Source organism: Saimiri boliviensis, chromosome 12 (genome assembly GCF_048565385.1).
Source record: "Saimiri boliviensis isolate mSaiBol1 chromosome 12, mSaiBol1.pri, whole genome shotgun sequence".
NCBI lineage: Eukaryota > Metazoa > Chordata > Mammalia > Primates > Cebidae > Saimiri > Saimiri boliviensis.
The window spans coordinates 9,380,178-9,406,753 of NC_133460.1; the positions used below are offsets into that span (position 1 = coordinate 9,380,178).

General features: G+C 55.0%; 2 protein-coding genes, 1 long non-coding RNA gene and 1 other non-coding gene across 19 annotated transcripts in view; 1 reads left to right on the plus strand and 3 right to left on the minus strand.

Moving 5' to 3' along the window:
- Positions 1-6,340, minus strand: part of PKD1 (polycystin 1, transient receptor potential channel interacting) — a 48,843-nt gene extending 42,503 nt beyond the window's left edge. For 7 of the 8 annotated variants that reach the window (XM_039478082.2, XM_039478081.2, XM_039478076.2 and 4 more), the window contains exon 1: positions 5,864-6,339. In XM_039478082.2, coding sequence (XP_039334016.2) covers positions 5,864-6,078 — 215 coding nt within the window. In that variant the 5' untranslated portion in view covers positions 6,079-6,339. Of the gene's footprint in view, positions 1-5,863 lie in introns of all 8 variants that reach the window. The other variant, XM_039478078.2, reaches the window with a different exon arrangement.
- Positions 6,341-10,035: 3,695 nt separating this feature from the next.
- LOC101030944 (uncharacterized) lies at positions 10,036-26,322 on the minus strand. Of its 6 annotated transcripts, XR_012512713.1 has the most exons (5): positions 26,028-26,302; positions 25,692-25,805; positions 11,238-11,355; positions 10,981-11,065; positions 10,036-10,196 (listed from the first exon to the last, which is right to left on the minus strand). It is a non-coding gene; the product is annotated as an uncharacterized LOC101030944 (long non-coding RNA). The 6 variants fall into 6 exon arrangements; XR_012512712.1 differs by lacking the exon at positions 10,981-11,065 and having other exon boundaries at positions 11,242-11,355; positions 26,028-26,300; XR_012512711.1 differs by lacking the exon at positions 10,981-11,065 and having other exon boundaries at positions 26,028-26,300.
- On the plus strand, positions 19,594-24,927 carry RAB26 (RAB26, member RAS oncogene family). 4 transcript variants are annotated; one of them, XM_003928413.4, is made up of 9 exons: positions 19,597-19,987; positions 20,994-21,104; positions 22,695-22,736; positions 22,817-22,883; positions 22,972-23,024; positions 23,639-23,704; positions 23,792-23,848; positions 23,947-24,023; positions 24,123-24,927. In XM_003928413.4, the coding sequence occupies exons 1-9, from the start codon at positions 19,793-19,795 to the stop codon at positions 24,223-24,225; spliced, it is 771 nt and encodes a 256-aa protein (XP_003928462.2). In that variant the 5' UTR covers positions 19,597-19,792; the 3' UTR covers positions 24,226-24,927. The 4 variants fall into 4 exon arrangements, with proteins under 4 accessions (XP_010337373.2, XP_074237855.1, XP_003928462.2 ...); XM_010339071.3 differs by having other exon boundaries at positions 19,594-19,987; positions 23,639-23,848; XM_074381754.1 differs by lacking the exon at positions 23,639-23,704 and having other exon boundaries at positions 19,596-19,987.
- Positions 25,908-25,990, minus strand: LOC120367469 (small nucleolar RNA SNORD60). Its single transcript, XR_005581850.1, has one exon. It is a non-coding gene; the product is annotated as a small nucleolar RNA SNORD60 (small nucleolar RNA).
- Positions 26,323-26,576: the final 254 nt, after the last annotated feature.

Here is a 26,576-nt window from a genome sequence, read left to right on the forward strand (position 1 = left end):
AAGGTGGGCAGATCACCTGAGGTCAGGAGTTCGAGACCAGCCTGACCAGCATGGTGAAATCTGTCTCTAACTAAAAATACAAAACTTGGCTGGGCACGGTGGCTCACACCTGTAATGCCACCACTTTGGGAAGTCGAGGCAGGCAGATCACCTGAGGTCCAGAGTTCAAGACCAGCCTGACCAACACAGAAAAACCCCATCTCTACTAAAAATACAAAAAATTAGCCTGGCATGGTGGCACATGCCTATAATCCCAGCTACTCGGGAGGCTGAGGCAGGACAATCACTTGAACCTGGGAGGTGGAGGCTGCGGTGAGCCAAGATGGCGTCACTGCACTCCAGCCTGGGCAACAAGAGTGAAACTCCATCTCAAAAATAAATTAGCGGCCGGGCGCGGTGGCTCAAGCCTGTAATCCCAGCACTTTGGGAGGCCAAGGCGGGTGGATCACGAGGTCGAGAGATCGAGACCATCCTGGTCAACATGGTGAAACCCCGTCTCTACTAAAAATACAAAAAAAAAAACTAGCTGGGCATGGTGGCGCGTGCCTGTAATCCCAGCTACTTAGGAGGCTGAGGCGGGAGAATTGCCTGAACCCAGGAGGTGGAGGTTGCGGTGAGCCGAGATCGCGCCATTGCACTCCAGCCTGGGTAACAAGAGTGAAACTCCGTCTCAAAAGAAAAAAAAAAAAAAGCCGGGCGCGGTGGCTCAACCCTGTAATCCCAGCACTTTGGGAGGCCGAGGCGGGTGGATCACGAGGTCGAGAGATCGAGACCATCCTGGTCAACGTGGTGAAACCCCGTCTCTACTAAAAATACAAAAAATTAGCTGGGCATGGTGGCGCGTGCCTGTAGTCCCAGCTACTCAGGAGGCTGAGGCAGGAGAATTGCTTGAACCCAGGAGACGGAGGTTGCGGTGAGCCGAGATTGTGCCATTGCACTCCAGCCTGGGTAACAAGAGCGACACTCTGTCTCAAAAAAAAAAAAAAGAAAGAAAAAAAAAAGAAAAAGAAACTACCGAGGGGTGGGGAGCACAGAGAAAAAAGAATAAATTTTATAAAATAAAGTAAAAAGAAACTACCGTTTCCCACACATGCAAGTTCTGAATTCTCAAGCACGGGAGCTGCATGAGCTGGCTCAGAGGCCCCAGGGTGACGCCAGCTGGGCATGCAGGGTGCAGAGGCCCCAGGGTGACGCCAGCTGGGCATGCAGGGTGCAGAGGCCCCAGGGTGAGGCCAGCTGGGCATGCAGGGTGCAAGTCCTCCCCATCGCCTCCACTGGGCTGCCAGGGATCATTCTTTCTTTTGTTTGCCAGAGTCTTGCTTTGTCACCCAGGCTGGAGTGCAGTGGTGCAATTTCAGCTCACTGCCACCTCTGCCTCCCGGGTTCAAGCGATTCCTCTGCCTCAGACTCCTGAGTAGCTGGGACTACAGGCACATGCCATCACACCTGGCTAACTGTTGTATGTTTTGTAGAATGCGGGTTTCACCATAGTAACCAGGCTGGTCTCGAAATCCTGACCTCATGATCTGCCCGCCTCAGCCTCCCAAAGTGCTGGGATTACAGGCATGAGCCACCACACCCGGCCAGACTTCCAGGGATCTTTCTAGAAGACACAGGCCTCTCCTAGGCTCTCTGGACAAATGCCCTGCCCCTGCCTCACGATCACTTCACCCTGTTGGGACTCTCTCTGTTCGGCTCCCTGCATGAGCTTTGAGACCTGGCTTCAATGTCACCTGTGCTTGGGGTCCTTCCTGGCCAATTCCCTCTCCATCATCTCTTTGGAGAATCGTTTGCCTGTTGATTGAACTTGGGCTCCAGTGACAACCAAGCCCTCAAGGGCAGCCCTCCTTCTGGTAAGAACTCATGGAAGCCTTGATGTAAATCCCTAGTCCTTGCTCTCAGGATCCAAGGACCAGAAACAAGAGCCTAGGGCCCCTCCATGACCTGACCAGCCCCCAAGGCAGCCATGCCTATGGCAGCTGCACTCTAAGGCATCAGGCTCAGGGTCGCTCCAGGACACCTGTTTTCCTTGACACCATTCCAGGCCTAGGCACCAGGGGCTGCACCTCCTGTCCCTAGACTCCCCCACACTCTCCTGTCATTCAGGGGTACAGGCAGGAAAGGGCAAGGCCCTGGGTGCTCCAATACTTTACATCAGTGAACCAAGGACCTACTGAGTCCCTCGTATGTGCCCAGTCCTGGACCCCAGCATTCACGAGATGCCAACAGGCCCAGGTGACCCCCAGCCAGGGTGAGTGGCACCCAGCACTAGGAAGTGGCCTTCAGAGCAGGGGCCCTGAGCTGATGACATCTACACCTAGGGCAGTGCCAGCCCAGACAACCTCCAGAACAATGGGATGTCCTCTCCAATGACCAATTTATAGGAAACAAGGACACACCCACAGCACCACAGAAGTGACACCACGGAGGTGGCAGCCCTGAGACACAGCCGAAAACCCAGGCTGCAGGAGCCGGTTTCTTCAACACATTGTACAAGGAAAAAGAGAGAAGGGGAAGCTCCTAGACATCACCGGACATTCAAAAGACATCACTCACACCTGTAATCCCAGCACTTCGAGAGGCCAAGCCTGGCGATCACCTGAGGCCAAGAGATGGAGACCACCTAGCCAACATGGTAAAACCCTGTCCCTACTAAAAATACAAAAATTAGCCAGGCAGAATCGCAGGGGCCTGTAATCTCAGCTACTTATGAGTCTGAGGCAGGAGAATTGCTTGAACCTGGGAGGCTGCAGGTTGCAGTGAGCCAAGATCACTCAACTGCCCTCCAGCATGGGCAACAGAGCAAGACTCCATCTCAAAAAAAAAAAAAAAAAAAAGACATCAGCTGGCTGGTATGAGCACAGTGGTGTTTACAACCAATTGATCACAGCCAGGTAGATTTCTTTGTTCTTTCTCCAGTCCCACTGCTTTGCTTAACCTTAAAGACACACTTAGGTATTTTTGCCAGGTGCAGTAGCTCATGCCTGTAATCCCAGAACTTTGGGAGGCTGAAGCGGGTGAATCACCTGAGGTCAGGAGTTTGAGACCAGCCTGACCTACATGGGGAAACCCCGTCTCTACCAAAAATAGAAAACTAGCAGCACATCATGGTGTATGCCTGTAACCCCAGCTACTCAGGAGGCTGAGGTAGGAGAATTACTTGAATCAAAAAGGCAGACACTGCAGTGAGCCAAGATTGTGCCACTGCACTCCAGCCTGGACAACAAGAGTGAAACCCCATCTCCAAAACAAAACAAAAAAAGGACACGTACATATTTTCTCATTTTTTTGTTTTTGTTTTTGTTTTTTTTTGATATAATTTTTAAAAGACATCTACTAATTGCACTGGTGGACCTTATTTGGCTCCTAATTCAAACTATTAAACTAAATATATGAACACAATAGACCTTCAGTGACATTAAGGAATTGTTCATTGTGTTACATGTGTCTGTGGTGCTGCGATGCCCTCCAAAATGCTTGCAGATAAAGAACAGGGTGGCTGGAATTTGATTTAAAACATGGGTCAGCAGGGAGAACGGACCGGGCAGGGAGCGCAGGGCAGGCTCTGGGGTAGGGGGTCCATGAGTCAGCCACAGCTCTGCCCACATCTCCCACAAAGCTTGGAGCCACATGGAGCAGCATATTTTGCAGTGCACCGTATTTTCAAAAAGCCACCACCTCTCAACAGCATCATTTAACCCAAGGAAGACTGTGGCCTCAGAAGCCCCAGGTGTCCTCCATCTGGGACTAGACACAGTTGTCCCTGCTGAGCCTCAGCAGCTGGGGAACCACAAATGGAGGGGCACCTGTGTGAGGTCCCCAGGCCGGCTGCTGGTGATATCCAGACAGCAATGCTCCTGGGCCTTTAAACACCCACTGGTAGCTGTGATCTGTGTCCTTGGCCTCTCCCAACTCAGCCCTTCTATCCTGGGGAAAGAAAACCCACCGGTCTCCCTGAGCAGGAGTTGGCAGGGTAGACAGCAAAATGGCTAGGAGGCTCTCAGAGCTTAGAGGGCAGCCTGAGCGGGGACAGTCAGGGTGTTAACATCCTCCCCAAGGCCCCAGTTTCCCATGGGTCACCTCACTCCGCCTTCCAGAACTCTCCCAGCAGCAGCTCCGGGAGTGTACAGAACAGCACCCACCTGCCCACATGAGGTCACCCTGTGCCCTGTTGCACACCCGAGGGGCCAGCCATTCAGAATCCTGCCAGCTCAGGCTAGGACAGGCCACCAACTCCCAGGATCCCCCTCCTCCCAACCCCAGGACCAGAGTCTAACGCGACAACGCAAGGCAGGGGTGGAGGGATCCGCTGCTGTGCTGAGGGCCTGGAGAGCCGCGGCCTTGCTCTCCGCTCAGGCGCCGCCAGCGCCCTTCTCTCCTGGACAGCTCCTGAGACGCCGCTCACATGGACAGCACCAGGTGCCGGGAAGCAGGAAGCACCGGCAGGACCCGGACAGAGCCTAGCAATCGGCCTGGCAGACAGAAGTGCCCTCAGCTACAGCATCAGAAACAACGGGTGGAGGTCTGAAGCAATTCTGTGGGCCCTGCTGCCAGGCAGGAGGGGGCCGTCTCCACAGAGACTGTCGCGAGACACACGCTTCAGCGGTCAGGGGGACAGAAGCAGTGCAGCTCTGTGGGGCAAAGCCTCCAGCTGGTCCCGAAAAATCCGTTCTTCCCCACCCTCGAGAAGACCCATCAAATCCCCAAGAAGAACACAGGGCTCCCCTAAGGAAGGGTGGCCACAGGCGGGAGTGACCCAGAAACCTTACAAAACCAAATGCCAGGACCCACCCTGTGTTTAGCAAGCCTGGGGATTTGCCACATTCCCCAGGGATCCAGCATGCACCCAGGGAGACGCAGTGTCCCGATGAGGAGCCTGGAACCTGGGAAATTCAAGGCATCAGACCGGCCCCAGAGTCTCCACAGCGCTGGGGACAACCGTCTGCACATCTCAGTCCCCTGCGCCCCTTTCAACCCAACCCTGAGTCCTGGGCACCTCACAGGTCCAAACCCCTGCTGTGCACATCCCGGCTGTGATGCCTGGGACAGGTCGCGTCACCTCTCCAAACCTGTTTCCCCATCTGTGAAATGCGGATCTCGACGGTCCCCACGTCTCAGAGGGTCAGGGTCAGGATTCCGCATGACGACCCCCAACAGGAGCCTGGCACAGGGTCTCCATAAAGGCCACCTGTGTTTACCTCCAGAAAGCGAACAGGTCAAGGCTTTAAACCCCCACGGCAATCCCCCCTCAGGACAGCCTCGGAACCCAAGAGCAGAGCGCCTGAGGCCCTTGTGACCCCTGCAGACCCGCGAGCCCACCTCCCAACCTGGCCCTAACCCTCACACCTCCTGTGGTCAGCTTCCAGCCTCCCAGTCTTTGCTCACACCGTTTGACCCCCTCCCTCTGGACCCACCTCTTGACTCCTTCCTAAGCATCAGGCCAATTCTTGGATATCCATCAAATCTTTGTCCAGACACCTCCTGGAAGTCTTCCCTGCCGCCCCCGACAGCGATCCCCGCCTGCCCGGGTACCCCGCAGCCCCAGGCCGCATCCTAATTCCTCCCCAATTAGCAAGTGTTTGTCCTCCCGACTAAGCGCGGACTCCCCGCCCCGCCTCCGCTGGCGTCTGCAGAGCCCCCGGGTGGGACTTCGGTCTCCAAAAACTCGGGGTTTTTCGGCTTCCCCAGGCGGTGCCAGCCACGGCTCCAGGCGTTCCTTATTTAGCAGGGCCGCCGTCCCGCGCCCGAGCCTCGCCCTGGGAGCGTCCTGGCCCGCGCCCCGCTTCCAGTCCCGGACCAGGGAACGCGCCCACGCCCGCCCGCCCCGAGGCCTCTCCCGGCTCCCGCCCGGCCCGCTACTTACAGCGCCGTGGCGTCCGCGGGGATGCGCAGCGCGGGCCCGAGCGTCCGCAGCCCGCGACCCGAGCAGTTGACGCGGCAGGCGGCGCCGGGAGCCGGGCCGCAGAGGCAGGGGGGCGCACAAGGCCCGCAGCCGCGCCCGGAGCCCCCCGCCAGCGACCCGAGCCACAGGCCCAGGCCCAGGGCCAGCGTCAGGCGGGCGGGCGCGGCGGGCGGCATCGTCAGGGTAGTGCGCGCATGGCCCCGCCGGCCCCAGGCCCGCCCGCGCGCGGAGGCCGCGGCTCAGGCGGGGCCCGCGGACTGCATGGCTGGCGCGGGGCAGAATAGGACTAGGGCCACGGTCTGCTGCTGCGCGACGCCCGCTCCGCGCTCAGGGCTAGGTCGCTCCAGGAGCTCAGCCGCCAGCTAAGACGCTAGCGCTGCAGTGCGGGCCCCGCCGCGGCTCCTCCTCCTCCCCGTGGGGCGCGAGACGGGCGGGGCGAGCGCAAGCTCCGCCCCCTGCCCGCTGTGGCTAGCGCAGCCGGGGCCAGATATTGGGGGCGGGCGTCGGGAGACTTCACCCTCAGCTCTGCTACGTCTGCAGCTAGGCGGGGGCTCCGGAAGCTCCGCCCACTACGTCTCCGGGTCGCCGGCGACGTGGGGCGGAATAAGGGTCGGGGCTTCTGGAAGACCCGCCCGTCGCACTGCCGAGTAGGCCGAGGCGCGAGGTGGGCGGAGTACTTTCACGCTCCGCCCCCTGCAGGCGAAAGTGCGTGAGCCAGGAGCGGTGGGCGGGACGCCAAATAGCTCCGCCCTTCTAGGTGTGGGCCGGGCCACGGACTTCTCCTCCTCCTGCAGTAGCCGCAGGCGCCGCCGCGCTCCGTCTCCCGCGGCTCAGTCTGCGCGCGCGTCCCCACTACCCGCAGCCTCCCGAGGCATTCGCTGGCTCCAAGCCTACCTACCCCAGGTTTCCTGGCTAATTGAGACACAGAGGGAGAGAGCGGGAGGGAGAGAACAAACAGTGTGAGGTTGATGAAACCCACATCCTTCATTCCCCATCCATTCATTTATTGCCTTATTTATTCCATCGAATCTTCACAGCTCTAGGAAAAGGGTGCTACAGTGATTTCCTTTATTAAATGAGGTCACCGAGGCACAGAGAGTTTAAGAAATTTGCTAGCGGGGCGCAGTGGCTCACTCCTGTAATACTAGCACTTTGAGAGGTCTAGGAAGGTAGATCCCTTGAGCCTAGGAGCTTGAAAACAACTTGGCCAACATGGCGAGACCCCGTTTCTACAAAAATTATACAAGCATGGTTGCTAACGCCTCTAGTCGTCCCAGGTACTCGGGAAGCTGAGGCCAGAGGATTGCTTGAGCCCAGGAGTCAGTGGCTGCAGTGAGCCGTGATTGTGCCACCGCACTCCAGCCGGAGTGACAGAGTGAGACCCTGTTTCAGGAAAATAAATATATAAATAATAATAAAAAAAAGAACTGGCGGGGCCCAATTGCTCACGCCTGTAATCCCAGCACTTTGGGAGGCTGAGATGGGCGGATCACCTGAGATTGGGAGTTCAAGACCAGCCAGACCAACATGAAGAAACCCCATCTCTGCTAAAAATACAAAATTAACGGGGCATGGTGGTGCATTCCTGTAATCCCAGATATTCAGGAGGCTGAAGTAGGAGAATCTCTTGAATCTGGGAGGCGGAGGTTGCAGTGACCCGAGATCATGCCATTGCATTCCAGCCTGGGTAAAAAGGGCAAAACTCCATCTCAAACAATCAAACAAAAAACAAAAATTAGACCAGTGTGGTGGTGGCCACCTGTAATCCCAGGTATTTGGGAGGCCGAGGCAAGAGAATCACTGGAACACGGGAGGCAGAAGTTGCAGTGAGCCGAGATCATGCCACTGCACTCCAGCCTGGGTAACAGAGCAAGACACCATCTCATAAAACAAAGAAAAAAAGAAATTTACCAGGTCACACAGCAGGTGGTGGTAGGGCTGCAATTATATTCCAAATCGAGCTTTTAATTGCAGTCAAATGTCAGATGTAAGATTCCAGAACTCCAGAAGAAAGAAGATACAACCACAAGGAACTGATGCCAAATGAGCAAAACAGATCAATGATTGTTTGAAGGCAGTTGTGGCGTAAAAGGCAATTGTGTAAAAAGGATTTCTGAAATAGAAAAGACATATGCTTTTTTTTTTTCCCTTTTTGAGACAGAGTTTCACTCTTGTTGCCCAGGCTGGAGGGCAATGGTGTGATCTTGGCTCACTGCAACCTCTGCCTCCCAGGTTCAAGCGATTCTTCTGCCTCAGCCTTCCGAGTAGCTAGGATTACAGGCATGCACCACCACACCCAGCTAATTTTTTGTATTTTAAGTAGAGAACAGGTTTCACCACGTTGGCCAGGCTGGCCAAACTCTTGACCTCAGGTGATTCACCCACCTTGGCCTCCCAAAGTGGTGGGATTACAGGCATGAGCCACCACGCCCCGCCTGACGTATGCTTAAAGAAGCAAATTAATTATCTGGAAATGAAATTCTAAACTACTTAAAAAACCATGTGGGCTGGGCTCATGCCTGTAATTCCAGCACTTTGGAGGCCGAGGTGGCTGGATCACCTAAGGTCAGGAGTTTGAGACCAGCCTGACCAACATGAAGAAACGCTGTCTCTACTAAAAATAAAAAAACTAGCTGGGCATGGTGGCGACGATGCCTGTAATCCCAGCTACTCTGGAGGCTGAAGCAGGAGAATCGCTTGAACCTGGGAGGCAGAGGTTGCAGTGAGCTGAGATCACGCCATGGCACTCCAGCCTGGACAAGAAGAGCGAAACTGTCTCAAAAAAAAAAATGTGGTGACACAGAGCAAATAAAAGTGCCAAAGATCCTGTTTGGTTCAGGGAAGAAGACATTAGAGAAATGTTTCTTGATAAAATGCAAACTTGAGGATTTTATTAACTGTTGTTAATAATTATTAGCCTAAAAGGGGGAAACTAGAAGAGGAGAAAAGAAACAAGAAAATTTGGCTGGGCATGGTGGCCAAGCACTCGGGGCCAGGAGTCCCGGAGAAACATGGCCCAGCACTGTGGGAGGCCGAGGCAGGTGGACCACCTGAGGTCAAGAGTTTCAGACAAGCCTGAAAATCCCATCTCTATTAAAAATACAAATATTAGCCAGGCATCGTGGCGGGCATTTGTAATCCCAGCTACTCAGGAGGCTGAGGCAGGAGAATCACTGGAACCCAGGAGGCAGAGGCTGCAGTGAGCCGAGGTAGCACCATTGCACTCAAGCCTGGGCAACAGAAAGACACTCCATCTCAAGAAAAAAAAAAAAAAAAAAAAAAAATGCTGGGGGCGGTAACTCATACCTGTAATCCCAGCACTTTGGGAGGCTGAGGTGGGTGGGTCACCTGAGGTCAGAAGTTTGAGACCAGCCTGACCAATATCATGAAACCCCATTTCTACTAAAAATACAAAAATTAGCCGGGTGTGGTGTCAGACACCTGTAGTCGCAGCTACTTAGGAGGCTAAAAGCTAAAACAGGACAATTGCTTGAACCCAGGAGCTGGAGATTGCAGTGAGTCAAGATCACGCCATTGCACTCCAGCCTGGGTGACAAAGCAAGACTCTGTCTCAAAAAAAAAAAAGAAAGAAAAGAAAAGACAAGAAAGTAGGAAACTGCCAACACAAAGTAAGTATGGCAGCAGTATTGATACCAGAAAAATAAACCTCAGGAAAAAGGTGTTAAATGGGAAAGGAGTCTTTTTTTCTACATGAATAACAGGTATAGTCTATGTAGAATATATTACAAATGGTTCTGTTCTCAAAAATAGAACATCAACCCACAAAGCTAAACTGTGAAATACAAAGATTCTGAAAACCAAAATCGGGCCAGGTGCCTTGGCTCATGCCTGGAATCTTAGCACTTTGGGAGGCCAAGGCAAGCAGATCACAAGGTCAGGAGTGCAAGACCAGACTGGCCAACATGGTGAAACCCCATCTCTACTAAAAAATACAAAAACTAGCTTGGCATGGTGGCTTGTGCCTGTAATCCCAGCTATTTGGGAGGCTGAGGTAGGAGAATTGCTTGAACTGGGACCCGGAAGGTGGAAGTTGCATTGAGCCAAGATGAAGCCACTGTACTCCAGCCTGGGCTACAGAGCGAGACTCTATCTCAAAACAAACAAACACAAAATCATCTCAGGAGGCTTTATTACACCTTCTTTTGAGTTTTACAGATGAAATAAACAATTTTTGTCCTGGCACAGTGGGTCATGCCTATAATTCCAGAACTTCAGAAGACCAAGGCAGGAAGATCACTGAGGCCAGCCTGGACAACATGGAGAGACTCCATCTCTATAAAAAATAAAAACAAAAAATTAGCCAGGCATAGTGGAGCTCACCTGTGGTCAGTTCTGGTTACTTGGGAGAATGAGGTGGGAGGCTTACTTGAGCCCGGAAGGTCAAGGCTGCAGTGAGCCATGATAGCACCACTGCACTCCAGCCTGGGTGACAGAGGGAGATCCTGTCTCAAAAAACAAAAAATAGAGAGAGACCTTTTTTTTTTTTTTTTTTTTTTTTGGAGATAGAGTCTCCCTCTGTCACCCAGGCTGTTGGAGTGCAATGGTGTGATCTCAGCTTACCATAACTTCTGCCTCCCAGGTTCAAGTGATTCTCTTGCCTCAGCCTCCCAAGTAGCTGGGACTACAGGCATGCACCACTACACCTGGCTAAGTTTTATATTTTTAGTTGACACCAGGTTTCATGATGTTAGCCAGGTTGGTCTGTAACTCCTGGCCTCAAGTGAGTCACCTGCCTCAGCCTCCCAAAGTACTCAGATTACAGGCGTGAGCCACCGTGCCTGGCCAAAGAGACACTATTTTTAAAGTCAGTAAAAATAGAGAGACTTTGAGTAGCACAGTTAATAAGCTGTATTGTACACAAAACAGGGCTTGTTAAGGACTTTGGCGTTGCAGATGTTAGGCAAGGTCTGAGGACGAGCTTTGATAAGAACATGGCTTTAAACACTACCACCCTCTAGAGGCTCTCTTGGGTACTATCTCTTGCTTACGGCACCAAATCTTGATTCCAGATCACAACTGAAGCTCCCACAAGCAAACCCTAACCCAGGGACTCCCACCTGAGTAGAGAGGCCTGAAGAACCATTCACAGAAGGTCACAGGACAGCTGGACACCCTGACAGCCCAGATCACTGAAAGGTGAAGCTGGAAATCATGGACAGTGAGCGGTGGTTCACATGCCTGTAATCCCAGCACTGTGGGAGGCCCAGGTGGGAAGATCACTTAAACCAAGGACTGTGAGTCCAGGCTGGGCAACATAGTGAGACCACCATCTCTACAACAAAAAGAAAAGTCAGCCGGGCATGGTGGTGCACACCTACAGTCGCAGCTACTTGGGAGGCTGAGGCAGGAGGATTGCTTGAGCCCAGGAGGCTGAAGCTGCAGTCAGCCATCATTGCACCACTGAACTCCAGCCTAAGCAACAGGGTAAGATCCTGTATGGAAAAAAAAAGAGAGAGAAAAGGAAGTGATGGATGTGTACCTTATCTTGATTGACATACACCCACAATGGTTTCATGGATGTTAACATATGTCAAAACTTATCCAAGTGCATACTTTAAATATGCACAACTCACTCCAGCCTGGGTGACAGATGGAGAGAGACCCTGCCTACACCCTTAAAAAATAAAATAAATAAATGGCTGAGTACAGTGGCTCACGCCTGTAATCCCAACACTGCGGGAGGCTGAGGTGAGTGACTCACTTGAGCTCAGGAGTTCAAGACCAGCCTGGCCAACATCACAAAACTCCATCTCTACTAAAAATACAAAAAGTAGCCAGGCATGGTGGTGGGTGCCTGTAAGCCCAGCTACTCAGGAGGCTGAAGCAGGAGAATTGCTTGAACCCAGGAGGTGAAGGTTGCAGTGAGCCGAGCTTGTGCCACTGTACTCCAGCCTGGACAACAAGAGAGAAACTCCATTTAAAAAAAAAAAAAAAGGCCGGGCGCGGTGGCTCAAGCCTGTAATCCCAGCACTTTGGGAGGCCAAGGCGGGTGGATCACGAGGTCAAGAGATCAAGACCATCCTGGTCAACAAGGTGAAACCCCGTCTCTACTAAAAATACAAAAAGTTAGCTGGGCATGGTGGCGCGTGCCTGTAATCCCAGCTACTCAGGAGGCTGAAGCAGGAGAATTGCCTGAACCCAGGAGGTGGAGGTTGCGGTGAGCCGAGATCGCGCCATTGCACTCCAGCTTGGGTAACAAGAGCGAAACTCTGTTTCAAAAAAAAAAAAAAAAGATGGCTGGGCTCGATGGCTCACGCCTGTAATCCTAGCACTTTGGGAGGCTGAGGTGGGTGGATCACCTGAGGTCAGGAGTTCAAGACCAGCCTGGCCATCATGGTGAAACCCCATCTTTATTAAAGAAAAAAAAAAAAAGAAAGAAAGAAACAAAAGGAAAAGAAATGAATAGTAATGAGCACACATCACAGAAAATCTACGGGGATGCAGTCAAAGTTATACGTGGAGAGACACTGATTACATTAGTCAGCATGAACAATCAAACCAATATATAAACTAAGTATTTATTTCAACATTCTAGAAAAACAACTGTAAAATAAACCAAAAAAAAGATGAAAGGCAATTAGAAAGTGAAGAGCAGAAATTAGTTATTTTAGAAGAAAGAGTAGAATTGATGGATAAAATTGAGCTATTTTAATATATATAGCTGCTAAGATTTTCCTTGAGAAAAATTCTAGTAAGTGTGACTGAGAGACAGAAAACAAGAGAGAAAAAGAAAATGCAGAACATTCAGATAAATGAAGTCTATTTAAAGAGATGGAAAAAAGTTAAAAATTATAAAAGAAAATTATATGTAATTGTTTGCCTACATGTTTGAAATCTATATGGAACAATTATGTGTTACAAACTGTAAAAACTGATTCTAGAAGAAATTAAAAACCCGAATAGACCAATAAAAAAGGAAAACATGGCTGGGCGCGGTGGCTCACGCCTGTAATCCCAGCACTTTGGGAGGCCGAGGCGGGTGGATCACGAGGTCAAGAGATCGAGACCATCCTGGTCAACATGGTGAAACCCCGTCTCTACTAAAAATACAAAAAATTAGCTGGGCATGGTGGTGCGTGCCTGTAATCCCAGCTACTCAGGAGGCTGAGGAAGGAGAATTGCCTGAACCCGGGAGGCAGAGGTTGCGGTGAGCTGAGATCGCGCCATTGCACTCCAGCCTGGGTAACGAGAGCGAAACTCTGTCTCAAAAAAAAAAAAAAAAAGGAAAACACTGAAAACTTATCAAAAGCCATGTCAGGAAAAGGCACTTAACCCAGATCTTTTTGTGGACAAGTTCTATCAAATGTGGAAGACTTAGATCATTTTGATTTAATTTAGACTCCTAGAAAACAAAACTGGGCATGGTGGCTCATGCCTGTAATCCCAACATCTTGGGAGGCTAAGGCGGGAGGATCACTCCAGCCCAGGAGTTCAAGACCAGCCTGGACAACATACTGAGACCCCCATCTGTACAAAAAAACTAAAAAATTGCTGGGAGACTAAAGTGGGAGAATTGCTTGAGCCAAAGAGTTGGAGGCTACAGTGAGTCAGGACAGCACCATTGTTCTCCAGCCTGGTTAACAGAGTAAGACCCTATACCAAAATAAAAGGGCCAGGTGTGGTGGCTCATGCCTGTAACCCCAGCACTTTGGGAGGCTGAGGCAGGCAGATCACCTGAGGTCAGGAGTTTGAGACCATCCTGGCCAACATGATGAAACCCTGTGTCTAATAAAATACAAAAATTAGCCGGGCTTGGTGGTGCACACCTGTAATCCCAGCTACTCAGGAGGCTGAGACAGGAGAAGAGCTTGAACCTGGGAGGCAGAGGTTGCGGTGAGCTGAGATTGTGCCACTGCACTCCAGCCTGGGCAACAAGGCGAGGCTCTATCTCAAAGAGAAAAGAAAGGAAAAAGAGGCTAGAAACATTGCAAGGAGAGCACGTGGCACAGCCTGGGACAGTGAGCGATCGTTACGGTTACGCAGGGGTCTGTCTTACTCATCGACAGGGATGCCCGCACTTGCCATGAGGCCCTGTGTGTCACTCTGAGGCTGCCGGAGAGCTGCAGCCAGGAGCCCTGATGCTGCCTTCTCCAATGGCCAAGCGGACGACCTTACTCAGCTCAGGAGCAGGGAGCCAGCACTGCTGACAGCAGGCCACTGGCCCCGCAGGAGTGAGGATATCGCTTTGACAGCCACAGAGGTGTACCTGACTCCCACGTCAGCTCCTCTTCTGTGTGGCAGAGCACCTCTGCCACCTTCCCATCTGGAAGTACCTGAGTCACTGTGGTCACATTTGCGGGGAACAAAGGGCCCCATTCAGGCAGGGCTAGACACTTGCTTATCACCACCCACCCGACAGGGCCTCAGGCCCACCATGGTGAGTAGGCTGAAGCAGGGGTGACCTCTCAGGAGGACACCCTGAGAGGTGCACACCTGGACACCGGGAAGAGCTTTCCTGTGACGTCACCCACGTTCTGGGCTGACTCAGTGCCTATCTCTCGGGTGGAAGTCTCATTCAGCCCTGCCGCAGTTCCTCTGACGTTTCCATGGCAACATTCACGCGGATTTCATAGAACAGAAGGTGTTTGAGCTGGAAGGCACCTCAGAGATCGGCTCCTCCTGCCCCCTCATTTCACAGAGAGGGGAGCAGGCCCAGAGAGGGAATGCCACATGCCCAGGGGCACACAGCAAACCGGGGACCCCTCGGAGAGCACAGACCGCTGAGCTCCAGAGGACAGTCTTGGGAGGTGCCCTGGGGGCTCAGGCCTTGGGGGCTTTGCTACTCCCTGGCTTGCTAAGAGCCTCCTGAAGTCCAGTCCAGCTCTCTCCTGCTTGGCCACAGAGCAATCCCTCAAGTGCCTGGCAGGAGCAGGAGTAGGCAGGACAGGATCCTGTCCTCAGGAGGCTCACAGGCTGGTGCAGACGACGTGCAGCTGCCAGGGCAGGGCTGGAGAACATCCAGGGAGCCAGATGTGGGGCAGGATGAGCCAGGGCAGGCTCCCTGGAGGGTGGGGCCACACGCAGAGCCTGGAAGCCTGAGGAGGCCTCACTCTCGGCACACAGGGGCCAGCCCGAGGGCCCCGCTCCGAGGGCAGAGTGTAGGGAAGAGGCTGGAGGGTTTGGAAAATGGGGGCGAGAGAGAGGCTGTCCTGGTCCGTGGGTCCCAGGGGTTGTAGTGGCTGAGGGTTTACGGCATACATCCCTCCAGACACCCAGGATGGTCAGAAGGCACCAGCAGGAGCTACAGGCCACAGTGTGAGGGGCCGCCGGAGGGTAGCAGGAGCGAGGCCCTAAGGAGACCTGAGGTGCTCCCTTCCCTTGAGGACAGGAGCTCGTGGAGACCCTCCCCTGCCTGGCACAGCCAGCTCTGCACCAGAAGGGTCGAGGGCTGGAGCACCCCCCCCCAGGGAAACACAGACCTCACTCTCCGCCTGCAGCTCCCAGGGCTCATCTCAACCTCGGAGCCTGCCTCAGGGACTGCCCCGGCTCACAGGACTCTTCCCTTCTCCAGGTCTGAAGACTCCAAGAATCTGGACATCCCAAGGCCTCCCTCCTGGCCTTTCCCACCATGCTGGCCTTCTGCCTTGCCCTCGCTGGCTGGCTGGTGTAGTTAGTTACTGCTATGTAACAGAAACATGTACGAATCTGCCGTTTAAAAAGGCTCCAAGGGGACAGCTCCGCTCTGCTCTGCATGGCATCAGCTGGGGTGGGGCACCCACTACCAAGATGACTTCTCTCCCTGCACGGCAGGCCATTCAGGTCTTCCCCATGTAGGTCTCCCCCAAGGCTACCTGGGCTTTCTCCCAGCATGGCAGCTGGGTTCCAAGAACCACAGTTCCAGGAGACGGGAAGGTCTGGGTCCAAAAACGGATGCCAAGTCACTTCTGCCATAGCTGCCATTCCAAGTAATCATAGCCCTGTCCAGATTCAAGGACAGGGGACGTAGGCCCTTTCCATCTTTGGGAGGAGTACCAAAACATTTAATCTGTCTCTTTTTGTTTGTTTGTTTGTTTTCTTGAGACAGAGTCTCTCTGTGTCACACAGACTGGAGTGCAGTGGCGCAGTTTCAGCTTACTACAACCTCTGCCTCCCGGGTTCAGGCAATTCTCCTGCCTCAGCCTCCTGAGTAGCTGGGACTACAGGCATGTGCCACCATGCCCAGTTCATTTTTGTATTTTTAGTAGAGATAGGTTGGCCAGGCTGGTCTCGAACCCCTGACCTCAAGTGATCCACCTGCCTCAGCCTCCCAAAGTGCTGGGATTACAGGCATTAGCCATTGCGCCTGGCCCCATTTAATCCACCTTTAATCTGCTGCAGCATCCCACTGGTCTCTGTCCCATGGACTCCAACCTTCCCTTTCCTGCCTCCAGGCCTGCAGCTTCTTTCCTGGAGATCCTCTCTGTTCCTATTATCCCTCCCCTGGGTGACTACAGACCCCATCAATCTCATCTCCAGGCCCACAGGCTCCATTGTCCATCCCCTCCTGCCAGTCCCCGGTATTCCTGTAGCACAACATCCTCTGCTCAAAAACCATGCATGGCTCCCTACTTCCCACTGTACAATTTCCAGGCTCCTTGGAATAACACTCAGGTCTCCCTTCCCAGCTGACCCCGTTCTACCTTACCAGTTTGGATAACCTCCTGTTTCCTCCAAGCAACTGGCCCACACTTTGGCCACCTCAGCTCAAAGTGCCTCCCTGCTGGTGCTCTCAACCTATGCATATTTACTCCCTTCACCTGGCGACTTTGTCTCTTGTATTGGACTTTAACTGAGTCCTCAAAGCCCAGTGCAAATCCTCCTTCCTCCAAAAGGCTTCCCCTCACTACTGACCACACTTGTCTCAAATCTTTGTTAGCAAGGACATGTCCTTCTGAAGTGAGGCTTGTGTTTCTAAGTCACGTTTCTTCCTCTTCTCTTTCTTTCTTTTTTTCTCTTCTCTTTCTTTCTTTTTTTTTTTAAGACAGAGTCTTTTTTTTTTTTTTTTTTGAGACGGAGTTTCGCTCGTTACCCAGGCTGGAGTGCAATGGCGCGATCTCGGCTCACTGCAACCTCCGCCTCCTGGGTTCAGGCAATTCTCCTGCCTCAGCCTCCTGAGAAGCTGGGATTACAGGCACGTGCCACCATGCCCAACTAATTTTTTGTATTTTTAGTAGAGACGGGGTTTCACCATGTTGACCAGGATGGTCTCGATCTCTCGACCTCATGATCCACCCGCCTCGGCCTCCCAAAGTGCTGGGATTACAAGCTTGAGCCACCGCGCCCGGCCTTAAGACAGAGTCTTGATCTGTTACTCAGGCTGGAGTGCAACAGCACGACCTCAGCTCACTGCAACCTCTTCCTCCTGGGTTCTAGCGATTCTCCTGCCTCAGCCTCCCAAGTAGCTGGGATTACAAGCACCTGCCACCACACACAGCTAAGTTTTGTATTTTTCATAGATATAGGGTTTCACTATATTGGCCAGGCTGGTCTTGAACTCCTGGCCTCAAGTGATCTGCCCACCTCATCCTCCCAAAGTGCTGGAATTACAGGCATGAGCCACCTCACCCAACCTCGTTCATCAGCTTAATCACCGCTTATGGAGGCCCAGAGCTGGCTGCTGGGGACAGCAGTGACCAAGACAATCTGCTTCCTGTGCCCAGAGAGCTTACACTCCAGAGGGTGAAACAGATGGCAAACACAGGAACCAAGAGACATAACGATCAAAGATTACAAGGCCTGCTGAAGCCAAGAGAGGGGTCTGTGATGCAGGCACCCAGAGCTTCCTATTTTCAAGAGAAACCCGAGACTTGGATTTTTACGTAAACTCTCCTAATTTTAAAGGTTGCCAAAGCAAGCCCGTTTCCTCTGCTCGCGAGAGACTCCCTCCCCGCCTGGCCTCCCACTTTCTCCGGCACCTGCCTCCTTCTCTTCCTGGTGGCCCCATCGCACTCCTCCCCTGCAGGATGCCCTACTTGCACCCAACTCCTCCTGCCACCCATGCCCTGGGGATATCTGAGCAGCAGCAGGCAGGAAGTGGTGGGGAGTCCATGGCCCAGGACCCTGGGGCCAGTGCACAGCAGCTGCTGAGGCCCCCAGCTCAGACCCTGAGCCAGCTATCCTGAAGGAGGCCTCGTAGGGGATGGACACCTGGAGTCACCAGGGCTGGAGGAGTGGAAGCCAAATACCCTGGCCGGGCCCACTGCACACACATTGGGGGTTGCTCTGGAGGAGTTGTGGGGGTGCCAGAGGAATGAGAAAGGAAGGGAAGCCTGGGGAGTTCTGAGAGGGCTTCCTGGTTTGCCCCCCAGCTCTTCTAGGTCCCTGGGGAATGAATCTCTGGGGATCTCTGCCATGGGACAGTTTATGTTCTCCAGAGCTAGTGTTCCCAGGAGCAAATTCTAGCTCTGCCCCTTCCCAGCCTGCTGACCTCGGACAGCACTCCTTGCTGTTCTAGGTCTTGGTTTCCCCATCTGAACAGTGGAGACGATACCAGCACCCACCTCACAGGATAACTTTGAAGAGGTCATGTGCCTGGCATGCAACAGTGATCAGGGGAAGGCAAACTTCCATGGCCTCTGCTGTGCTGGCTGCTGCCAAGCCCTCTCGAGGAATCACTCTGCTGGGCACTGCCCCTCCATCTGTGTTTTCTCAGGCCTCTGATCTGAGAGGCAGCTGATTGGGCTCTGGGCACTGCCAGCTGGGAGGGCTCAGACCTCAGGATGGTCCAAGGTCCTGGTGACAGCTGTCACATCTCCGGGGACAGCCAGGTCAACTCTCCACCTCCCAGAAAAGCATCAAGAAGCCCCCCCGATGCCAGGGACACCGCCCCCTGCACCCTCTGCACCACTGTCCCCCAGCTCTGACCACTGCAGTCCCATCTTCTCTGTGGGAGGGGGTGACGGAGTTCCAGTCAGCCCAGGTGGTGAGGAGGTGTCAGCCCAGGTTGGGAAGATAGGTCTGCCAGGGACCAGTTTAGCCGGCTTAGGGTTTGGAGAATCAGCCCTGGCCACCTGAAGGTCCGACCTCAAGGGGAAAGCCAAGGGGCCAGCCACAGCCTGGTCAGGGGCGTCCGCCTTCCACCTTCCAGACCCTGAGGGCAAAGTCCCATGGGACAGGACCCTCAGGGGGCTGGCTGCCACAGCAACTTCCTCTGTCCCTCGGATTCCGAGGCCAGCACAGTGGCAGAAGCTGCGGGGGACAGCGCTCCAACCGCTGTGTCCTCTCAGTGACCAGCTGTCACCTGAGCCCAAGAAGCCCGCCCCAGCAGCCGGGTGTGTTTGCCAAGCAAGTGCTGGAGCTTCCCGGACTCGCCTGCCTTGGAGGGGACGGAGCAGTGAAGGGCAGTGGGCCAAGCGGCAGGCTCTGGGGCTGAGGGGACAGAAGCCCGAAGTGTCCGTCCATGTCCATGCAGGCCCTCTGCCCCAGCACCCACATCTCAGGACACCTCCTCCCCCAGGTCTGGCAGTCCAGTTTGGGGGTCACCGAGCTAGGGTGGTATGTAGCCAGCAGAGGGGATTCAAGATCCCGGGGTGCCCCCTGGCCTAGGCCCACCACCCTACAGCCGGCTCCAGCCCTCGAGGCAGACCTGGACAGGGGTCGTGGGCTGGGGGTGGGGCGGTGCCCGGGCCTCCTGACCCCGCCCCGAGTGGAATGTATTTGCATGTCCCCGCCCCACGCGCGGCATTGGCGGTGGCGGCAGGAGGCCGGGCCTGAGTGGCTGCGCGCCCGTGGGGCGGCGGGGGCGGGGCGCGAGCCGGGTGCACGGGATGATGCCGCTGCTGCTGCTGCCGGGGGAAGGGTTCGGGTCCGGGTCGGGCTCTGAGGGCGCGAGGAACGGGACGGCCTGGGGCGCGACGGCTGCAGCGACAGCACACTGAGCGCCCGCCCGCCATGTCCAGGAAGAAGACCTCCAAGAGCAAGGGGGCCAGCGCCCCCGCTGCCTCCACACTGCCCGCCGCCAACGGGCCCCAACCAGCGCGCTCCGGGACTGCGCGCCCTGGCCCCGACGCGCCGCCCAACGGGCCCCCGCAGCCCGGCCGGCCCTCTCTTGGCAGCGATGGCGACTTCTACGACGTCGCCTTCAAGGTGAGCCAGGCACCCGCCCCCCAGGTCCGCGCAGCAGGTGGCGCCGGGTCTGAGCCAAGGGTTGGGGGTCGGAGAAGGGGTGCAGGGCCCGCTGCCCCAGGGCACGGAGCCGACACGGGAGGCACCCTGTGGGGCTGGAATGGTGCATCGCGCACACACACACACACACACACACACACACCGCTGTCCAGCCCAGGTCTAGGATATCTAACAGCTGGCGGGGCCTGCCCTCCACTCCCACCCGGCATGGCGGTACAAGGGGCCCCGCGACCATCACTGCCCGCATCCCGTGCCCTAATGCCCTAGCCCCTGCCCGGGGTCTCATCATTTCCCATATGCTGCCCTCCCTCACCCCAGGAGCTGTGGGCCTTTTTCTTTTTCTTTTTCTTTTTTTTTTTTTTTTTTGCTGGGGAAAGAGGTTTGGACCAAGGCAGAGGCTATGTGGACTTGGCAGGCGGCTGGGAGGACCATCTTTGGGTTTTGGATCACAGATTTTGAGGAGAGGGCCTTGACTGCCCCCTCCCACCCCTCCATCCTCAGATTCGGCCCAGGTCCCTCCTCAGGTCGAGATCTAACTCTAATGGAGCAAATTCCTCTTGAGCCTTGCTGGGGTCATGTCCCTGATGGGATGCGGAGAAGCCCCTGGGACAGAGGCCCCTGCAAGTCTCTTAGGATGTCCCCAGCTGCCACCCCACCTGCTCCCTGCCTCAGATGAAGCATGCTGTCCACCGTGGGAGAATATGGACGGTAGGGAGGGTGTGGGATGGGGTGGCCGCCCTCATTCCCTACTGACTGAGAGGGCCACTGTGCGGAAGGACAGAGTGGCCCAAGCCTTCCAGTGGCAGAAGCTGGGTGTCCAGGCCATTGGTGTTGCTGGCTGCAGTGTCTCCCCGGGGCTCTTTGAGCCCGAAGACCTGGGCCGCTTCTTTCCACTCCTGCCCTTCACCTGCAGCCCGCTCCAACCAGGCCAGCTTGGGGCAGACCAGACTCCTCTCGCCTGTCCTAGGTCATGCTGGTGGGGGACTCAGGCGTGGGGAAGACCTGCCTATTGGTGCGATTCAAGGACGGCGCTTTCCTGGCAGGGACCTTCATCTCCACAGTAGGCATTGACTTCCGGGTGAGTGGAGGCCCCCGCCTGGCCCCACATCAGCCCACCGAGTCCTGCTGGCGTCCCCTGGCAGCCAGTTCTCTATTACCCCGTGGTACCGACAGGCTCAAGAGGCAGGAGCTCCCAGCGGGGCTACCTGGACCTCAGGTGGGACGCCTTAGCCACCAAGCTACCCACCTCGACCTGCAAACACTTGGGCTGGTGGCTGCACCTGACGAGCAATTCATTGCCCTGTGCCAGGGGCTGGCACTACACAGGAATCATATCCTGTGCCTTGGGGGAGGCAGATGCTGGTGCCCACAAGGTGGTGGGTCAGAGGAAGTCAAGGGTCATGTCCACCTGGGGCCAGTGGTACCAGAGGAGGCCTTGTCTGGCCCTACAAACACATGCTCCCTGCAGAGCCTGAGCTACGGTGTTTCCAGGGCTTGCTCAGGGGAAGATGACCCTGCCCTTGGGTAAGGAGGCCCCCGCCTCAGCCACCAGCCTGAATTCCTTGTGCTGAGGTGCTGGCGTGTTCTCAGCAAATCTTAAATTTGCATTTTTCTCACCCTTTAATTAGAGCCGGTTAGCGGGAGGATGGAGGGAAGGCTGTTCCAAGGGGCAGGAAAGGGGGCTCTCTCCAGGCATCCTCAAGTCCTCTTGGAGGGATTGAGGACTGAAGTGCCCCATGGGGGTAGGTAGGCCAGTCCTGTCTGGTCCTCACTTGCCCACCTCTCCCGGCTCTTGGGCGGGCGGTGAGAGGTGAGGCCATCTGGTTCGCACCCTTGTTCAGGGTGCCAGGGAAGGTGGTGTCCTCTCTGGCCCAGCAGATGGTCCTGCCTGGTTCCTGGGAGACTCAGAAGCACTCTGACAGCAACCTAGGCTGAGGGAGGTGGCAAACGTTCCAGTTGCCCGGGGCCTCAGAGTGCGGCTTGGAAGCCCCCTGCCCCCACCTCAGCAGATGGGACTGGGGCTGGGCCACTCCCTGCCTGAAGTCTAGCACTTAACTGGGAGGGTCCGACCGGGGACGCTGCCAGCCAGCACAGAGGAGCAATAGCTGCCAGGCAGTGCTGGGCTGTGTGGTTGCTGCCTGGGTTCAGACAGACCCAGGTCCAGCCCTTGAGAAGACAATCCCGGCAAGAAGAGATTGCCTTTTGAGACAGGGTCTTACTCTGTTGCCCAGGCTGGAGTGCAGTGGCGATCAGAGGACTGTAGCCTCTAACTTTGGGGTTCAAGCCATCCTGAGAGGCTTTCAAATTAGCAAAAAGAGCTACTGGGGACGCTGAGGCATTGCAGCTTGTTAGTTACTGCAACAGCCATGTGGCTGGCCCCCATATGCAGGTAGGGAAACTGAGACAGTATCAGTGAGAGGCCTGGTGGGGTTCAAATAAGTCAGCACAAGAGGTTCTAAGCAGGACTCCTGCAGAGGCTGAGGGAGAGGTCTGCACTTGCAGGTGTGGGCGAGGCCGAATTGGCTCAGTGGGGCACAGGGAAGCCTGAAGGGGCTGGGCTGGACCTGGAAGGTCCTGGGGTATGGGAGGAAGGAGAGCCAAGAGGCTCTGATGGGGCGCGGGGTGGCTGTGAAGCTGGTGGGGACAGAGCTGGCTGGTTCTGTTTCAGAACAAAGTTCTGGACGTGGATGGCGTGAAGGTGAAGCTGCAGGTGAGGTGACTGAGGGCAAGCTGGGGGACAGGGGATACTAGCGAGGGGCTGGACAGCCTGAACGGCGCTTGTTGCTGCAGATGTGGGACACAGCCGGTCAGGAGCGGTTCCGCAGCGTTACCCACGCCTACTACCGGGACGCTCATGGTGAGCCCCTGGGCACCTGGGCTGGGGAGGGGGTCTGAGCACCTGAGAGTGCAGGTGATGGTGGATGTCCTCACTGCCCTGTCCCCAGCTCTGCTGCTGCTCTACGATGTCACCAACAAGGCCTCCTTCGACAACATCCAGGTCAGTGGCCTTCCTGGTGTGGTGAAAGGGCTCCAAAAGGGCCTGACCCAACAATAACCTCCTTCTGGTACAGATGGCATCAGGGTTCCGAAGGACCCTGCTGAGAGGCTCAGAGGGGGCATGACAAGTCTTCTGGGCTGGAAGTGGCTCAAGTGGACCCGGGTGCCATTCCAGCTCCCTCGGCGGGACTGTGTGTGTAAGGGACCTGTAAGATGGGTGCCCCTATGTAGTATACAGTGGCCATCACTTCTAAGCATAGGTATCCTGAACAGGTGTGGTGGCTCACCCGAGGTCAGGAGTTCGAGACCAGCCTGGCCAAACCCCGTGTCTATTAAAAATACAAAAATTAGCTGAGTGTGGTGCTGCACAACTGTAATCCCAGCCACTCAGGAGGCTGAGGCAGGAGAATCACTTGTTCCTGGGAGGCAGAGGTTGCAGTGAGACAAGATTGCGCTACGGCACTCCAGACTGGATGACAAAGCTCAAGACTGTCTCAAAAAAATGAGATAAAATGAAGACAGGTGCCCTCTATGGTATAGCCTGAAGGGTCAGGGTTCTGGGGCAGGAGGCCAAGCAGTACAGGGAGCCCCAGCCTGGTCTGCTGCCCCCCACAGGCCTGGCTGACCGAGATCCATGAGTACGCCCAGCACGACGTGGCGCTCATGCTACTGGGGAACAAGGTGGGAGGCCCCCTGGGCCTCAGGGCAGGTGGGGGGGCAGGGGCCAACCATGGGCCAGCTGTTAAAAAGACCCTGTGCCTGGGCCAGGTGGACTCTGCCCATGAGCGTGTGGTGAAGAGGGAGGACGGGGAGAAGCTGGCCAAGGTGAGTCAGGGCTGGGGGTGGTGAGGGTGCTCCTGGAGGCTGTGGAGCCTAGGCTGTCCCCGCCAGGCCACCACCTGGCTGGCAGCAGCTGTTTACAGGAGTATGGGCTGCCCTTCATGGAGACCAGCGCCAAGACGGGCCTCAACGTGGACCTGGCCTTCACAGCCATAGCAAAGTAAGTCCTGGTGGTTACCAGGACTCCCCCAAGCCCAGGGCCTGAACCCTCTTATTGGAGTCCAGGCCATTGTGTCCCCTTGTTACCCCCACTCTGCAGGGAGTTGAAGCAGCGCTCCATGAAGGCTCCCAGCGAGCCACGCTTCCGGCTGCACGATTATGTTAGCAGGGAAGGTCACAGGGCTTCCTGCTGCCACCCCTGAACCTGGCTGAGCTCAGTCCTCCGGAGGAAGCTGCCCAGCCTCCAGAAAGCTGCAGAGGGTCTCCAGGCCCTTCTGACTTTGTTGCCCTGTGGCCAATGCTAGAGTGTTTCCAAGGGCCCCAGGTCAAGCCTTGCCCCTTCCTCCTCCCAGCAGCAAGCGGTCCCAACAAGCGGGCTTCTGAGAGCCCATGGCCTGGGCACTGGCTGCCACGGAAAAACGGCCTTCTGTAACGGTGCACGCCAAGTGGACAGACCTTGCCATGGTGCTCTGCTGCCCCCTCCTGGGCATGCCCGGTGAGGCTGGGCCAGGGCTGGCACTATGCAGTGCCTAACCCCCTAGAAAAGCCATGTGTTCACCTGCACAGCTGCTCAGGCACGTAAGGGAGGACGCCGCCTGGGACAGAGGGCTTCACTGCTAGTCACATTGTGCATCTGTGTGTCCTGGAAGCTGCTCCCAGCCCACCTTGTAGGAAGCTCTGGCTCAAACAGCAGCAGGGTCTTCCTCACTGACCTCGGGGGATGCCTGTGGCCTTGTGATAGAATGTGGGAAATCACATAAACGACAGAAAAGGGTAACTGCCAGCCTGGCCTGGCCACAGCTGAGGTCTGTGATTTCCAAGCAAGCTCCACCTTGCACTAAAGTTGGCTTTTTAACTGCAAGCCTTTGTTTTCAGTCCTAGTGAATAAAGTTGTGTTTTCTGGAGTGTCTGTTTCACCTGTTCTGTAATCCCAGCACTTTGGGAGGCTGAGGTGGGTGGATCACCTGAGGTGGGAAAACTGAGACCAGCCTAACATGGAGAAACCCAGTCTCTATGAAAAATACAAAATTGGCCGGGCGCCGTGGCTCACGCCTGTAATTCCAACACTTTGGGAGGCCGAGGCAGGTGGATCACAAGGTCAGGAGATAGAGACCATTGTGGTCAACATGGTGAAACCCCGTCTCTACTAAAAATACAAACACTAGCTGGGCATGGTGGCACATGCCTGTAATCCCAGCTACTCGGGAGGCTGAGGCAGGAGAATTGCCTGAACCCAGGAGGCGGAGGTTGCGGTGAGCCGAGATCGCGCCATTGCACTCCAGCCTGGGTAACAAGAGTGAAACTCCGTCTCGGGAGAAAAAAAAAGAAGAAAGATAAATACAAAATTAACCGGCTGTGATGACTGTACAGTAGTCCCAATGACTTGGGAGGCTGAGGCAGGAAAATCACTTGAACCTGGGAGGCAGAGGTTGCACCATTGCACTCCAGCCTGGGCAACAAGAGCGGAACTCCGTCTCAAAAAAAAAAAAAAAAAAAAAATCACAGGCAGCAACAGTGAAGGCAATCCCAAAGGTTGTGAAGTCACTGCTAACATGACTTCTGTTATCACGTCTCTACACTTTCCCAAGATTGCCTGTGTATGAGTAAGACCCCTGGGGTGCAAGCATAGGGAATTAAAGACGTTGGAGAGAAAACTAAATCGACTTACTGCCTTTGTTTTATTGCTAAGCGCTTCAGATAGACACAGCGCCCACCTTACCACTAGGCCCTCCGGACTGAGGTTTACTTAGGTTCAAAATCTGCAGCCGGCTCACGATGAAACCTGTAAGACAGCGCCAAAATGTAGACATAAGTCCCCACTGTCCCGTTTCGGCCAACACCCATTTCCACTCCCAGCCCCTCCCCAACAGAATTGCGCACTCCCAAGCCTCAGTCTTGCAAAATAATCAGACTGCACATGCAGTTTTCATACGAGGTGTCAGAAGTCAAAGCAGTTCATCACAGGCTCGGAGAATAGGGGAACCCAAGCCTGGCCCAGTCTTACCTGCAAGGAGCTGTGGGTCTGAGATTCAGGAAGTAACGTTTAAACGCTCAGGGACAAAGTGGAGCGTAGGCCAGGGCTGGACGCCCGGGGACCTGGCCGACCTGCAGCGTTCGGCCGGCCCTCAAAGATACCTTCGTAGCCTAGTTCTCCCCTGGTTAGTAGCACATGGTATAACCAAACACACAGTCATACTGCCTCGCACTCGACCCCAAAAGAACGAACACGCGCCAGGCTCAAGCTTTTATAGAAACTGTCCCACCTCTGTCATTGGGCAATTCCTGGCGGAAGTGCCCGCCTTTTATTGCCGCTGATACGCTCCACTTCCTACCGTGTTATTTTCACCAATCGTACCTTGGCATTTATTTTGGAGGCGGTCTCTCGGACCCAGACCTGAAGTACCTCCCTTAAGCAGAGTCCGTGAAGTCTAATCGTGAGTGACGGATATGTATAGCCAATAAGACTTCGATCTGCAACATAGAGTGATTCTGAAGCCGCCAATCCCGCCCTGCGACGACTGGGCCGCCGGAAGTCGTAGTTTCGGAAATGCGG

Bases quoted from the DNA above. Each gene is read 5' to 3' on its own strand.
- RAB26 (XM_010339071.3), top strand. From the start codon at position 19,793: ATGTCCAGGAAGAAGACCTCCAAGAGCAAGGGGGCCAGCGCCCCCGCT. The intron at 19,988-20,993 runs GTGAGCCAGGCA...CGCCTGTCCTAG, and splicing joins TCTACGACGTCGCCTTCAAG to GTCATGCTGGTGGGGGACTC. The intron at 23,849-23,946 runs GTGAGTCAGGGC...AGCTGTTTACAG, and splicing joins ACGGGGAGAAGCTGGCCAAG to GAGTATGGGCTGCCCTTCAT.